This window comes from Microcebus murinus, chromosome 8 (assembly GCF_040939455.1).
Source record: "Microcebus murinus isolate Inina chromosome 8, M.murinus_Inina_mat1.0, whole genome shotgun sequence".
Classification (NCBI taxonomy): Eukaryota; Metazoa; Chordata; class Mammalia; order Primates; family Cheirogaleidae; genus Microcebus; species Microcebus murinus.
Window position 1 is genome coordinate 37,000,632 of NC_134111.1, and position 16,079 is coordinate 37,016,710.

At 48.7% G+C, this 16,079-nt stretch overlaps 1 protein-coding gene across 4 annotated transcripts; it reads right to left on the reverse strand.

Annotated features, from left to right (window-relative positions):
* Positions 1-7,460: 7,460 nt before the first annotated feature.
* On the reverse strand, positions 7,461-15,211 carry NR4A2 (nuclear receptor subfamily 4 group A member 2). 4 transcript variants are annotated; one of them, XM_076005548.1, is made up of 8 exons: positions 14,881-15,211; positions 13,029-13,145; positions 11,678-12,543; positions 10,758-10,887; positions 10,201-10,364; positions 9,086-9,288; positions 8,509-8,687; positions 7,461-8,359 (listed from the first exon to the last, which is right to left on the reverse strand). In XM_076005548.1, the coding sequence occupies exons 3-8, from the start codon at positions 12,539-12,541 to the stop codon at positions 8,103-8,105; spliced, it is 1,797 nt and encodes a 598-aa protein (XP_075861663.1). In that variant the 5' UTR covers positions 12,542-12,543; positions 13,029-13,145; positions 14,881-15,211; the 3' UTR covers positions 7,461-8,102. The 4 variants fall into 4 exon arrangements, with proteins under 4 accessions (XP_075861663.1, XP_075861664.1, XP_012598179.2 ...); XM_076005549.1 differs by having other exon boundaries at positions 11,678-12,365; positions 13,029-13,149; XM_012742725.3 differs by having other exon boundaries at positions 13,029-13,149.
* Between the last annotated feature and the right edge of the window lie 868 nt (positions 15,212-16,079).

Below are 16,079 nucleotides of genomic sequence, written 5' to 3' on the forward strand. Positions count from 1 at the left end.
AAACATTTTTCCTCTTTACTACCTTTAATATTACTTGTTCAGTGACATAATAAACACATGCAGCAATCATTCCCATTCTTTTACTGGGCAACAAAGCAAGCAACTCAAAACTCCTTCATGCATTAACTATGAAAAGCAATCAAAATACTCCCTTCTTTAAAATTTCAGAGAGAAGAGCACTATGTTATTAGTAATACCGCTATAATTTCATGTCAATGCTCCCCTCCAGAAGTCTGAACACACTTGAAATAATTTTCTCTACTCTCAGGAGGTGAGAAAACCCCAGTTAGTATCTGCAAAAGCCAGGTAGTGCTAAAGCAAGGCACTTGGAATTGCACGTCCTCACTCTGAGATCAAAGTCCAACTATTTCATATACTTACAGGCCAAAATATTAAACAATACCTCCCAGCTTCATCTCCTCATTTGTAAAATGGAAATAGATTGAAGTTGAGAGGAGTACGCGAGAGGAGACCTGGCTTTGCAACATGTGGTAGATAGAGTTATTGCAATGGAGGGAGCTCAGAAACCATGGAAGGTGGCCTCTATCTGCCTCCTGCTTCTGCCTCTCACAACATCTTGGAAGGAGTGCACATCACCCCTGCCTGGAGATTATGGCACTGCTTAAGAAACAAACCCTCCAGCTAAAACAGAATGCCAGAAGATGTAACTTTCCACGCCAATAATGTTGTTCCTTTTAATTCCTTTATGACATACTTTGAAACTTCTGCATGGCCCCCATTAGCCCACGGCTTGCCATGCCTTTAAATTCATCCACATTATTGTTTCCAGCCTGGCCTCTTGTGTTTCTAGGGCATTTTAGTCCTCTCCTTCCCACCTCTGTTTGCCTTCAACTCTAGCTCTCTGATTAAACAAATTCTCTAAATTGCCTCCTCCTCCTTCAACTCCTCAGTCCCTATTCACCTGATCATTCACAGTATGATTCATTATCTTTATCCATTCCTATCTCTGTCCATTTCCCTGAAAAGGTTTTGCTTCCTTTCTTGTGTTTGACAATAGCATGTAAATGACAGGGCCTGGCATGTGGACAATGGGATGTCCACTACCCTCCCCTTTCTCTAGCTTCCTTCTATGCCTGCTTTGTTCTTCACTCTCTTCCCAGGTAGCAGATTCCAAGGTACCAGGGGGTGGCTCTATGTGCTTATGTGCTTGTCCATTGAACTGGTGACCAAAAATAAGCAAACAAACCAGACTGAAGAAAGAGGACTGATCCCAAAACCACAGGACCTTGAAGTAAAGGTGGCCCTCTCCCTCATTTCCTGCACAATCTGGTCCATCAGTAGTGAGGCTGTCAAACTTTTTAACTCAGCCCCACTCTCACAAATATTAAATATATTTGATATTGTGGTCCAAGAAGTTTCAGCAAACAATGTTCAGACTTCTTATACTTTTGCTACCGTATGCAAAGCACTCATAATTTTTATTCTCTTATTCTTTCATTTCTTTGGAAAAACAATTCAGACAACAACCCATTGTAATAACTTCACAAACCACTAATGGGTCAGGACCCTCAGTTTGAAAAACACTGGCCTACTTGCAGCTTATTGATGGAGAGTCCTCTCTGCCCTTATCCTGTGCCCTTTCCCAAATTGCAATTTAATTTGAGTTGTCAAAACAACTCTGTCATCCAAGCTTTCAGAGCAGGATAATCTTAGTGGGCTCAATCCCCTCTGAAAGTCCCTCTAGTACAGATTATCTGGTACAAACCATGCTAGACAAGTAGTCTTCTCACTGGCAGCAGCCCCTGGGCCACCCTCTACTGCCCCAGAGAAGTCTCTAGCAGAACCTCGGGCACTGTATTTGCTAGAACAGGTGGCACGCCTGGAAGCACGTCCTGGAAATCCTAGACCATCTAAACATAAGTTTAGATTTAAAAAATAAGAAGAAGAAGAAGTAGGAGTAAGAGAGATTCAGGGGGTTAGGGGAGAAGAAATGCGGAGGAAAGCATTGAAGTGGATGTCTCCTAGGATCCAGGTGCTGGATCAACGCTGCGTTCAGTTCAGTTAAGCGCGACAGAGCTCAGCTCAGCCGAGAAGAGGGCAGTGAGCGGCCCCCAGTCGGTGTCTTCAAGAGAGGAAGGAGCGCTCAGGGTCTCAGGCAGATAGGCTTAGTGGCGGCCCGGAGGCCCCTCCAGGCGCGCAGCACTGGTCTGGCCACTTGACTAGATGCTCACTCCCGGGCGCGCAGGCCGAGGGTTCATTACACGCGTCTCGAGGAGACCTGAAAGCGCGGCGGGGACAAGCGAGATCTACCTTCAGGCTTCGGGTCATGAGCACACGTGTGGAGCACGCTCTTGCATGGGTGTGGGGGCCAGTCCTTCCCGAGATGCGGACGCACCTCTGTCCCGCCTCTTTGTGTGCCCCCACAAGTAGAAAAAGAGTTTTCCCCAGTGTGACAGGAAGCCCCAGCCCAGCTTAGCACTCCAGAAGACCCGAGACCCACCGCGGACCGGTGAGTGCAGGGAGAAGCAGGAGGCGCGCTCGGCCGCACGTGCTCGCGCCCTGATGCACCTGACCTGAGCAAGCGGCCACTGGAGCCTGTTGCGCCTCTTCCCTGGGGGAGGAGGGGGTGTAGAACCCGTGGGAAAGATGCGGGGAGCAGCTGGGGAGGGAAGGAAGAGACAAGGAGGAAACAGAGTTAACCCGGGCGGGTCCGTCCTAATTGCTCCAGGGCTGTCTCCGAAAAATCTACCCGTGCAACGCAGAGTCAAACTCTAAATCTCCAAAGCGCAGTAGGCAGGCAGGAGCGCTTGCGTTTCCACATTCGCCCCAGGCCAGACTATGGACATTTGTCCTCTCCAGTAATCCTTGAGCCTCAAAATCAGACTAGGTGGGGAGAGGCGCCTAGGGAGAAGGGGTGGGGCGAGGAGAAAGCGGCAAAACCCCGGTTACCCGGAGTTCTTCCGCCACTGTCTGCAGGGCACTGAGTGCACGTCGTGGATAGGGACCCGGTGCGGCTCTCCTACGAGCGCCCCCTGCGTGGGGAGGGGCCCCGCTTCCCCGCGCACTGACCGCTGCACCAGGCGCTCGCCGACGGAAGCCGCACTTCTCCTAAGGAAGGGCAAACTCAAAGTCAGAGGAAAGACCCTGCGGCCCCAGCGGTAGCTCCTAATCGTGGTGATTAGAAAAGAGACTAAAGGAATATGACTTTAAATGAATGACAGTCTCGCCATCCTTAATGGTTATGTGTAATGTTTTGGTTTCTAGCAAAATTAAAAATTACAAGGAGATTGCCATGTATTTATTTTATTATTAAAAACGAATTACTAAAAAATGACTTGTTTGGAATTCATATCTTGCTTTACTAGCAAAGTCAGCCAGTATCAACTGAACCCAATAAATGCAGCAATGCAAAATGTGCTTGCTTGGGTTCGAGTTCTCTCAGATGCACGCATCTAAGAAGACCCTTTCGCGAAGACTGTTGCAACCGGGTGCGCTTTTTTTTTTTTTTTAATAGCTTAGTCCTATGGAGGAGGGGGTTAACTAGGCGTCAGCTGAGACCTCCGATGCCAGATGTCCTCCGGGAACTTCAAAACTGAGTAAAGTCCCTGCCCGAGGGGTGCTTGGGAAGTGTGGATCGCTGTGAAATTCCGGGGCACGCCCAAGAAGCAAGAGTTCCTATTCTCGAATAGCCAGGACAGTGGGGAGTGGAGGGGGAGGGGACACCAACTCTTAAAACCTCGTTTGGAGGAGAATGAATTAGAGGCACTCACTTCCAGACCTCTATCTAACCATCAAAATAATACTGAGAAAAAGTTTTTAAATCTGCAGGAGCAGATCCTCTCCCTTCCCCTTCCACCTTGAGGGAACCTGTCTCCATTTTCGACTTGGATTTGGGAGCAAAGGCCCTCGAGACAGGCATGTGTCCCTCTGAGGTAGGCGAGGCGAGGCGAGGCCCTCTCGAAAGACCCCCAGCCCCTCACTCTCCGCCGCCACCTCCGCGCTGCCGCGCGGCGGAAGAAAAAGGAAACGGAGTGTGCGCAGCGAGGCCGGGAGCTGGTGGCGCAAAAATGCGCAACACACGCGATGCCTGGAGGTGCTCTGGTGTCACTGCCCTGTATAGGACCTGGAGAGATGGAAATGTATCCTGTACTGGAAAACTCTGTGATCAAAATATTGCAATGAAATAAAACTTTTCCCTCGCAGACCTGTTTGTGTCTTGGAAGTATCTCTTCACTTCCAATGCCTAGGTTTAAAATACAATTAGATAATTGGATATTCGTGTCGACGCACTGACACCGAAAAAGCCAGAAGATTAGCAAGGTATAGTGAAATAGAACCTCCAAATGACATTCTTAAGTTGGCAAGAATATCTGTGTCTCCTTTTTTAGACTCTTTGCACTCAGAGAACCAGTGGCCCATAAGACTTATGACCTATATTTTTTGGAGAAAGACACCCAAATTATCTAGGGATGGTGTCGGGCACCCAAAAGAAGCACAAAAGATAAGGTCGTTGGGTGCCTCTATCACTGCGGGGTGCTGTCAGCTCCCGGGGTCATGCATATCTCTCCGGTTAGAATCAGGACCCGAAATACGATCTGTATCTCTGGCTCTCTCTCTCTCTCTCTTTCTCTTCCTGTCCCTGGACACCCTCACCTACCCAAAGTGGAATGTCCGAGCGAAAGCGGGCAGGGCACCCCGAGAGGCTGCGGCGGTCGCCCAGACCGAAGAAAAGCAGAACACAGCAAGGAAGGAGCCGGGGACAGCGCTGCTAACCCGAGCTTTGAATTAAGGGCATCTCTCCATAAAGTCAGAGCGTTCTAGGCAGTCGCTCAAATTGGGGCTAGACCGCGAACATTTAAAATTAGATCTTCTCTCAGAACTGAAAAGTGTATGGTCCTGTCTTCCTAACAATGATTATGTATTTTCCATTGCCGGGACCATACGCAATAGCTGAAATGTTTAAAAGGACGTGGGAAGACGAGGGCGATATGAAGCCCTCATTATATAAAGTTTTAATCACTTTCTAAAGAACGTCCATTTAACGTCTGGCTTTGGCGATGCAGCCTGTTTGTTGCTTTTCCTGAGCTTTACTCCTAGAAACACTGGGACAGGAAAAGTCCTCAGTCGTGCACATCTCGAAAGATGCGGAGCCGGTGCGCGCGAGGCTCTTTACGCGCACAACTCGGTGCGCACACCGGAGTTGGAAAGCGACTGTGTGAAACAGAAAAGGCACTGGCCACTTTGCAACTTAGGAATCACAATTGATTGTACGCCGAGCTGGCACAGTCTGCACGCGGACAAGGGAGAGCGCCATCCCTCCCTCCCTTCACCCCAAATTCTCGGGAGGCGCACGACCCAACGCCCCGCTGGCCTCGGAGGTAGCGCCGCCGCTTCCTTAAGGGAGAACCGTCAACAGAGTTCGTTTCTGGGTTGAACTCTCGGGGATTCTGTGACGGAATGTAATTGTCTCGGGGCTGCAGACACCTGGGAGATGAGCGCTGAAGGCTCTTCAGACTCCCAGCATTTCTAAAGAGCTTTCTCTTTCTCTCTGCTTATTAGTTTGCGGCTTTGGCTGGGCGTAAGATATGAAAATGAAATGACCAGCCTCATCTTTTCAAGAAAGCCAGGAAATTGAACATTTCGTTATTATTTCATCTTTTAAGTGGCCACCCTCTTGCCCCTGTTAGCCAGAGAGAAAGACATCGAGTAAAAATAACCTTAAATTACCACCAAGACCTGCCTTCTCTCTTTTGCCGACCCGCAAAACACGTCTTTTAAAAAGAGAGGGAAAAAGAGCAAAAGAAAAATAACCTGAGAGCTCTCGTGTAAATTTACTTTTCTAACTCTGCATTTTAAAAACAATAACGCTCTTTATAAATTTCAGTGCCCCAGTGGCCATCTGTAATTCACCAGGGTCAGCGAAAGAGACAGTCCTCATCTTGCACTCTCTATGCTTTCACAGCTGGCCGAAGGCGAAATTCGCTGGACCTTGTCCGCCCAAGGACAAGGGCTCCGAGCGGAAGCTCAGACTGTGGCAGCTTCTACAGCGTTAGTTTCCTCTCTTTCCTGAAAGTTGGTGCTGGATAGAATCCTAGAGACCCTGCTACAACTTGCTTGTACCAAACCCAGGACCTGACAAATGGATATTGGATTATTTATCTGAGAAACTTACAAAGCAGAAATTTTATAGTGAAACTGCAAATTGCAAAACTAATGGTCATCATCATCCACTGAAGTAGGAAAAGAAAAAGTTGCAAGATATGCCTTTACTGAATTCGGCTCTGTGCCAAAGACTGACCCAAGGCCCAAAGGGACCCAGATGGTTAGGCCTTCCTCTAAGACCCTTTCCAACAATTTTAAGTGGAGGAATTCAAAACTCAAAGGTGCTATACAACACTCCTCAAATCCGTATTGACTTCTTGAGTCTTAAAAAGATACTTCTTAAACACTGTGCAAGACAAGAACTTGAGGAGACTTGGGGCACTATAAAAGTTCAAAAGATTTTTGGTCTCCTGAACTTTTCTTCTGAAAGCTATACTTACTCCAAAAGTTAACAGAAGAGTTAAGAGAGTCTGAATCGATTCTAATAAAGATAGGTTGTCAGACTGGAAAAGTCTGGTTAGGGGAAAATGTTGTACTGAATTCTCTTGATAATTCCTTTAATTCTCCAAGTTCCTTTTGCTAGAATAGATTTAGATTGTCAAGTTTGAAATTCAGATGTCAAATAAGTGACCTAACCCAAATTAATCTCCAACTCTTATTTTATGTTGGCGTCTGGCCATCATTTTTTGCTGACCCCAAAAGAAGACAAAATTTTGTTCATTTACATGGTTTATTGTTGTAAACATTAAAATTGTCTTTCCCAAAGAAAGAATTTATCAGAAAAAAAATCAGCGTCTCTAACTGTCATACACCATAGAAAAAAAGGCAGTGACTCATATCATGTGCCATACTAGAAATATACAAAGAAAAATACTACAGAATATGGCAATATTAAAATTCTTACTCAAACATAAAATAATATATTAACTGACAATTTTAGACATTAAAAAAACAAAAAATTCAAAGTGCTCAGTAATTTCCAGGGAGTTATGTATATTATAAGCACTCTGGAAACAGTCAAAAGCTGCTGCATGCAAGTTTTGTTTAGCTTTAGACAACAAAATAATCAAGATATAAACTTTCTTTTATCAACATCAACAGTACATACAACACTTACAAACAAGGAATGTTGGACGGTGTTACAAACACTATGTGTCCCTTTTGTCAAGATTTTCTGATGTGTAATACTTGTGCCCACCTATTTTACAATTGAGAAAATGTTTAAGTTCAGATAACTACCAATCTTTATAAAATCTAACAGACTACATAGTGTCTGAAATACTATTTATATAATATAGACATTACTGAAGTAGCAAGTGCCTATAACATTTTCAACCTAGAATCAACATGCTTGTCCCTTTTTTATGTATTTATTTTCTTTTTTTTTGCAAACACACTTATCTTTTAGAATTTGTAATATTTATTCATAAATAGGCACAAAATAATTTAAAAAGCCAAACTGCATTGGATAAATTTACAAGCCTTTGCCTTCTTCAACTCATGCCACCCACGCAACATTTAGTTTTACTATATATTACAGCTTTCTTTACAGCAGAAAACTTTGAAGTCTTGTTAAAGGGCAATATTTGTGGGTCCCCTTTAAGATGTGTGTGTGTGTGTGTGTGTGTGTGTGTGTGTGTGTGTGTGTATGTTACCTTGTCTTAACTGCAACAACCAAGCATGGCCAAACATTTCCCATCATACATTAGCAATCTTTCTTCTGAACAATAAACTGATTTTTAAACTGATAATAAAAAGTTTATACCACTGTATTGTGAGTAGTCCGTGTTCTAAATCCAGGATGCCCCGGAGCCAAAATGCCCTTTCAGGTTCTGCCTGCAGGTTAGGAAATAGCAACAGTTTTTTGTTTGTTTGTTTGTTTGTTTTCTTTAGGGATTGAGGGGCTAGGGGAGTTTACAGAAGGGGGGGGACAGCTTAAGCTGAGACAGCTCAGGGGGCTATCTCTGCCCACGTGACTTGCCCCTTCTGGACAGTTTCAGTTTTCTTTCCAGTTCCTTTGAAGTGCATGGGATGAGGTCTTAGAAAGGTAAAGTGTCCAGAAACAGTTTGTCAATTATTGCTGGTGGTGGTACCAAGTCTTCCAGTTTCAGGTAGAAAATGCGCTGTAGCCCCTGTGTGCAAAGGGTACGCAGTTCTGGTAGCTTCCCCAACAGTTTGGACAAATAATTGGGGCGATTCAACCCCCCATTATTGAAAGTCACATGGTCTTTGAGACAATTTACAATCTTGTTTTGTAGTTCTTCCACTCGCTTGGGTTCCTTGAGCCCATGTCTCTCTGCAGAAAACAGAATCAGAAAGAAAAGAAGAATGCACAAGGCAGTTAGTTAGTTGGCAGGATAGGAGAGGATCTGTGACAAAGGAAAGCCAGGACAAATCCTGCTGGGAAGTTCTGGAGGGGAAGTGCCCTGCACCTGCAGTACTGACCTGTGACCATAGCCAGGGCAGCAATGCAGGAGAAGGCAGAAATGTCGATGTTCATATTCTGCAAGTTGGAGGAGAATTCAACAATGGAATCAATCCATTCCCCAAAGCCACGCACGCATTGCAACCTGTGCAAGACCACCCCATTGCAAAAGATGAGTTTACCCTCCACTGGGTTGGACCTGCAATTAATACCAAAGAGAGAGAGGGGAGAAAAAGAGAGAGAGAAAAGCTAAACAACTAATTACTTGAAGAGCAATAAATGAGGGATTTAAGAGGCACCTAATTACTGAAGAGTTAATAAAATGTAGACCAGTGGACCTTGAACGGGTTTAATTTCATAACAATCAAGAACGCCCCCCTATCCCAACTCCATTCCACTCATACAGGGCTTCTGGGCTGCTCCTTTCCTTCTTTTCCTTTTGTTTTCTATCTTTTCCTTCCTCTTTCCCTCTTTCATTTCCTATTCTGTCCTTGTCTCTCCCCCACTCCTCCTTTATATAGCCCTTTTCCTCTCTTTCTTCTGCTTGTTTGATTCCTCTCTTGGCCTCTCTGCATTGCCTCCTCCCTCATTCATTACCTGTATGCTAATCGCAGGACAAATAGTTCTAAGAACGCGGATTCAAAAAGCAGGTCCTGGTCGGCTTTGGGCAGGTCAGCGAAGCCGGGGATCTTTTCCGCCCAGCCCCTGATGATCTCCATGGAGCCAGTCAGGAGATCATAGAATTGCTGGATATGCTGGGTGTCGTCTCCACTCATCTGATAGTCAGGGTTCGCCTGGAACTGGAATTTCATTTTAAAAAGCACTTAATGAGGTTCTCTAAAATATATAACCCGTGAAATTGCTAACCCTGTTTCTAGTAGGGGAGCCAGGTTTTTATAACAATTAAACCTCTCTCTGACCAGTAAGGAAATTAGATGTTCCGGGGCAATTAATTCAATTAGGGATGGTGCTACGAGGTCGCCGCTTTAAATATGTAAATTACCATTTCCATACAGACTAAATACAGTGCCATCCAGCCCTGGGAAACGTTCACTCTTATCTCCACAAAACAATTGACACGTTAGTATTCATGCTAGTCCCAGAGTGGGTCTCGAGCTGAGATGTCCTCTGCAAATCTTAATAAAATTGCAGTCATGTCTAGGTTTGCCCAACATACTTTCTCCAATTAAAGTCCACATATTTTTCACAGCTGGAGTAAGAAAAGGAATCTGACCGCTTGATCCCCCCACCCCACTGTCATTCTTTGTACCCCTCTTCTTCCCTGACCCCCCTGGCACCAGGCCCCACATCCTTCCCCCAACAGTGCCAGAAAGGATGAGAATGAAAGCATCTCTTTGGAGGGCAGGGGGTGAAGCAGATGTGGGGGGATTTTGCACAGCCTCTGGTTTTTGCACTAGAGATGTTGGTGTGCATGGTGAGGGGAGGGGTCGTGGGGTAGCGGGAGTTCACTGAGCTTCAACCACTGTTGCATGTCCCTCTCCTCCTTTCTCTGCCCTGTCCTCACGTCTGTAGATACACGGATTGTCTAAAGGTCTAGGGATCTCCGGAGGCCCTGTCCAGAGCTGTGAGGCATATAGCTTTGCTTGCCTCCTTTACCCCTTGAGTCTGAGGGTTAGTGGTGGGTGGGTGTGGGGAAAGGGTCCTGCCCATCCGTGGGTTTGTCCACATGATACCCCCCGCCAGCTTCTTACCCTGGAATAGTCCAGGCTGGTCATAGCCGGGTTGGAGTCGACATGGGCCCTGACGAGGGCACTGATCAGACTCACCGGGGGCGAGGGGGGAGAGGGCTCCTGTGGGCTCTTCGGCTTCGAGGGCAAACGACCTCTCCGGCCTTTTAAACTGTCCGTGCGAACCACTGCAAAGGAATAGCCCTGTTAGCGCGGCTCCCCAGAGCCCAGGCCCAGCTGCTGCCTCAGCCCCTCCCCGGGGAAGGCGGCAGCCGCGGGGCGCCAGGCCGGGGCGGCGCAGGGCCCCACTGCTTGTAAAGCCTTTACTGACGAGAAGCATAAAAAAAATGCGGGGTTTTTTATGCCTTCCTCCAAATGGATTGTACAGTTAAAGGGGAGAAGGGCCTGGTGGCTTTCTCTAGGGGAGACTGGGCAAGCAGGCAGCTGCGGGGGCCGGGAGGCCAGGCTGGGGGAGGGGGCGACCGGAGATCCCAGGCTCTGGGAAGTGTAAAGTGCAAATGGGGTGTGAGCAAGTTTCCCAAGGGCGCAGACTGGGGGTTCAGCAGCCTGCCCCGACCTACCTTCTTTGACCATCCCAACAGCCAGGCACTTCTGAAATCGGCAGTACTGACAACGATTCCGGCGCCGCTTGTCCACTGGGCAATTTTTATTTGCTAAACACACGTATTTCGCATTTTTTTGCACCGTTCGCTGCAAAAGGAGACAATATAAGCCAAAAATTATTTTATTCTTTTGAAATTCCAGCAACTCGCAGACAATTTCTTAATGGCTGGGATCTACATTCCCTCCCCACAAACAAACACATACACACAATTCCTTTTCATTGTTTTTCTTTTCCTTTTCTTTCTCCTTCTTTTCTTTTTTCCTCCCCCAGGGCATTTAACTGAAGAAAATTGATAGCGTTAACATTTGAGCTAACCTTGCCGCTCCTTGCTGTGTTTTATATGCCAAGAGAAGGAGAAGGAGACGCTCAGTAAATACAAATCCGTGGGCATTCATATTATTTACATTCCTTGGAGACCTTCTCTATTTAAAATGATAAGATTATTCAATCAGGATGGCGAAATAAAGAGATCACTTAATTTGACCATAGGGAATTCTGTTCCACTTGGTTAGCTCAGACACGGTTCTCTGTCCTAACCAATTTCATTCTGAACAGAGAAGACAGCTCCTAGCACATGCAAATGACCCTCTTCCAACTCCGGCTCTGGCAACTTCGGGCGGGGGCCAGCCGGGTCGGCTGCGCGCGGGGGAATGCGACCCGGGGTTTCCTCGTCTTACTGCTTCCCTGTCTCAGATACCCCGAAGCCCCCGCCGCAGTCCGTGGGTGGCTGCAGGGCAGCCTCAGCGGACCCCGGAGAGTTAGGCCTTCCCCGAGCGAGCTGGGGCTGGGCTGCCGGCACCAAGGCAGAGGACACACTCCTGGATCCTGGGCACTAGGGGGTCCTTACCTGCCTACTCCACTCCCGCCCTTGCTCACCTTAAAGAAGCCTTTGCAGCCCTCACAGGTGCGCACGCCGTAGTGTTGGCAGGCCGCGTTGTCGCCACACACCGCGCACAGCCCCTCGTTGGAGGGGGAGCCCCGCGACGGCGGCGAGGGCACCTGCGTGTCGAGCAACTGCGAAGCGTGGCCGATCTGCAGGCCCGGGAAGCCCATGGACGCGGGCTTGCGAATGGGGTTGGGCACAGCGAAGGTCTGCCCATCCACCACGTGGTGGCTGCCCGCGGGCTCCGTGTTCATGGGGACGTGCAGGGGCCCGTCGAAGCGCATCTGGCAACTAGACACCGGGGTGCCCGGGGGCGACTGCTTAAAGGAGAAGAGGGAGAGGCGGGAGACTGGCGTTTTCCTCTGCTCGATCATGTGCGTAGTGGCCACGTAGTTCTGGTGGAAGTTGTGGAGAGACCCCGGGTCGTCCCACATGGGGCTGTGCTGCACCTGGAAGCCCGGGGTGGTGGGCGTCGGGGGTGAGGAGGGCTTGTAGTAAACCGACCCGGAGTGCGGCATCATCTCCTCGGACTGGGGGGGCAGGTGGCTGTGTTGCTGGTAGTTGTGCATCTGAATGTCTTCTACCTTAATGGAGGACTGCTGTCCGGACAGGGGCATTTGGTACAAGCAAGGTGGCTTGACGTCGTAGCCTGTGCTGTAGTTGTCCATAAAGGTACTGAAGCTGGGGAGAGAAGTGGTGGCAGTGATTTCAGTGTTGGTGAGGTCCATGCTAAACTTGACAAACTCTGGAGTTAAGAAATCGGAGCTGTATTCTCCCGAAGAGTGGTAACTGTAGCTCTGAGAAGCGGGGCTGGCTCCTTGAGGCGAGGACCCATACTGCGCCTGAACACAAGGCATGGCTGGAAATGAAACAGGGTGATATACACTCAGCCTGGTCAACTGAACACTTCCTCCCGGGCTCGGGTACACCTGGAGCTACACCGGCAGCCCGCGGCGGTCAGAGAGCGTGGAGGGGCGCGAGAGGAAGGGCGGGAGAGGGCGGATGCTGTCGAGCAACAGTGCAGGGGTGGAAAGACCGATCAAAGAAAGACCCAGAGCTAGAAAGCTATTGAGGGTCTACACTCCCGAATATTTTCAAACACCTCCCTCGACCCCCCCTTTTCACAGACAACCCCTCTTCTCTGAAGCTCAGGTTCAGCAAGCTCTATCTAGAAATGACCATCTAGAAATGAAGTTGAATCGCGCAATGAGAAAGTTGTTCCCGAATGCGATGGGTCCAGCAAACCTTAAGTCACAGGGTTTGCCGGAGAAGATGCCTTGCCCTGTTCCTTGATGCTTAGGGAACTCGGGAGAGGAAAGGAAAAAAAAATGAAGTTGCACTAACCTTCAGCCGAGTTACAGGCGTTTTCGAGGAAATTAAAGGTGGACAGTGTCGTAATTCAATGAAGGACAAAGTTTCCAAGATTTTTAGAAAAGCAATGGGGAGTCCAGCCTTTCCGATCTCCCTGAAATACAGACACAGGAAGCTTCAGGTGTCTTTTCCCACAGATTTGGCTGGGCATATGTAGACTCACCAGGCAGGCCCTTCTATGCCCTCCCTGTTTGTCTCATTGGAAATTACTGTGTAGCCTTTACTAAACTTAGCAGTTAAAATGAATGTGTAAAAGATATGGCTGGAAACAACAGAAAATGCCACCCATTGCACTGTATAAGTCCTTGCAGAGGGAGGACCCTGAAAGAGGAAAAGTATTCCATGAACTTATTTAACACTTATGATGTAATGAATTTGCCCCTTTGCTAGAGTATGGGTGAAGGGGTCATTTCCATTTTAGCTTAAATCAGACCTGAATACGAAGACTAGAGTCTAAGAGAAAATACAGTATTGGAACGAACCTTTTCTTGATTTTTTTTTCCCCTGTGGAGAAATTGTCTTTTCTTTTGGGAAGGAGGAAGAAAGTTAGTAGAAGTCAATAATAACAAGAGAAAGCAATCCTCCCCTCCCTTACAAAATATTAGTGAGGCCTGGACAATGGAGAAGCCAATTTGAGTGGAAGCGTCTGGGTTTCTAAAGTGCTTTTGACAGAGCACTGGGATTGGCGATACAGAGGAATTGATGTTCACTTTTCCAGAAAACTTGTCTTTCAACATCTTTAATGCCTATGGAATGGGAAGAGGGGACCTTACTGTTCCAGGAGAATCTTATGTTGTCTGCAAAGAGAGGGAAATATTGCTTACATGGTATTGGCACCAATGTTAGAAGTGCTTCCCAGTATAGCAAGCTGAACACCTTCCCCAAAATGCCTTCCACAATCTGCCTACTTGCTGGAACAAGGCATTTTTGTGTCCTAGTAATTTTCAGATGTTCCCACTTGGAAGGCATTCTAAAGCATAAACAATCTTATTACTAATGAAAAAGAAAGCCAAACATCCACTCCTTCTGTTCCCTCCCCTCCCCCATAATCTTGCTTCATGGGGTGGAGAAGGATTAATCAGAAAAAGTAGAAAGGAGACTCTTGACCGCCACAGCCCTTAGACATACGCCTGTGCTGGATATTAACCCCCTAGTAGCTTCACATTTTCAAAACTGTACTTTTCACATATTCATATTCATTCTTTCTCTTTCCTCCTCTCTCTATCTCTCTCTCTTTCTCTCTCTGATATATTCAAATACCCAGGGACGGCATATGTCAAAACCAGACAGAAATTTCAGACAACTTAGTAACAGGACACTTTACCAACACCACTCCTACTCAACAATACCCAGGAAACATCGGCACGCTGGCCGGCCAGCCGCTGAGACACAGTTCCCAAACAACGCATAAACTGAAGAACTTTCTCTGCCTGTCAGTTTGCAGGCAGCCTCCCCTCGTATACCCAGGATTTGCAGTCTCCATGTCTAAAGGCCACAATCAATTGCGCACTAAGACCAAACTTTCCGCACATTTCCGCGGGCAAGTCCGCAGCTCCCAAAACTGTGGAGTCTCCGGCCGTGCCCACCAATGAGAAGTCTGGAAGCCTCTGTGAGGAGCCAACTCCCCCCCAGTGCCGAAGCCGGAGTCCGAACAAATGCCCCCGGCAACTGCGCGCACTCACTCCCCATCCTCCGGCCCCACTCGCGCTAGCAGCTTCTGGCGCCCACTTCCAGAGAGCCTGTCCCATACCCACGTAAAGAAGAGACGTGCAAAAGAAGGAAGAAGCATAAAAGAATGCGAGCTGCTTGGGCTGCACCTACTCACTTAGGAGTTCTCCCGGTCTCTCTTCATTCATTCAACTCTGTCGAAGTGCAGTTCCCTCTGGGAGCCCGGGTGCCGGGGTCGGGGAGGGATGGACGAGCTGGGCGACGGGAGCGGGGACTCCAGCAGCGGGGCTGGAGCAAGGGCAGGCGGCCGGCTGGGCAGGCGAGCGGGACCGCGGAGCCTTGCGCGAGCCGCCGGGCGGACTGGCCCTGGCCGCCAATGTGCCTTTGTTTATGTGGCTCGCGCTGCCGCTGCCAACATGCACCTAAGTCTCCGCGCGTCAGCGCGCGTCAGCGGCCTGGCGCCCAATCGCTGCGCCGCCGCGCTCCCCGGACTCCTGGCCCGCGCTCGCTTTGGTATATTTCCGACCTGACGTCACGAGCAGGGCTGATTTTAAGGTGGGAACCGTTCTGCGTTCACCTTGGTAGCCGGCTTGGGTGGTTTTTTTTTTTTTTTTTTTCCGAAAGAGGTGTGACCTCTCCACCCAGGACCGCGCAGCCCGCAGCGTCGCTACACTACACCTTCCCCCAAGCCCCCAAGCCCTCACTGCCGCTCGGCCGCTCACACGTGGGGAGGGTGCAACAAAAGCCCGGGCGGAAAGGAAAGCTGGCGTGGGCCAGGTAGCCCGCACCTGGAGCGGCACGGGATGGGGTGTGCCTTGCGGCGCCTAACCTCACCCACCTACCTTCTTCACCCCCTTAGCGGAAGCACGGGCAGACGTCCCATGACACGAGACGCTCGGAGGGCTCAGGCAGTCGGGGTGGGATTTCCCTAGCCCAGTGCATCCCCTTTTTCTCTCTGTTCCTGTCTCTAGCCTCCAGCAGTATATTCTGTCTCTCTCTTTCTCTCTCTCTCTCTCTCTCTCTCTCTCTCTCTCTCTCTCTCTCTCTCTCTCTCTCTCTCTCTCTCTCTCACACACACACACACAGTCCGTGCTGAAAGGGAATGGCAGAGGGGGTAGGGCCTGCTTTTGAGCGTTCCCTTCTTTCCTTGCAGTGTCCACTTTCGAGGGAGGACGTGGTACATGGAGAGAGTGAAGGAGGGCAGGGGGTAGACAGTGACCCTGCCCTTCAGAGACCCCAAAAGTCAGAATGAAGCGTCGCCTGCTTTCCTTTCGCAGACAATGCAGCCGAGCAGCAGGCAACAGGTGCGCGTTCTACAGAAAGGTACTCTGATCCCACCTTCTGCCCACTCTGATA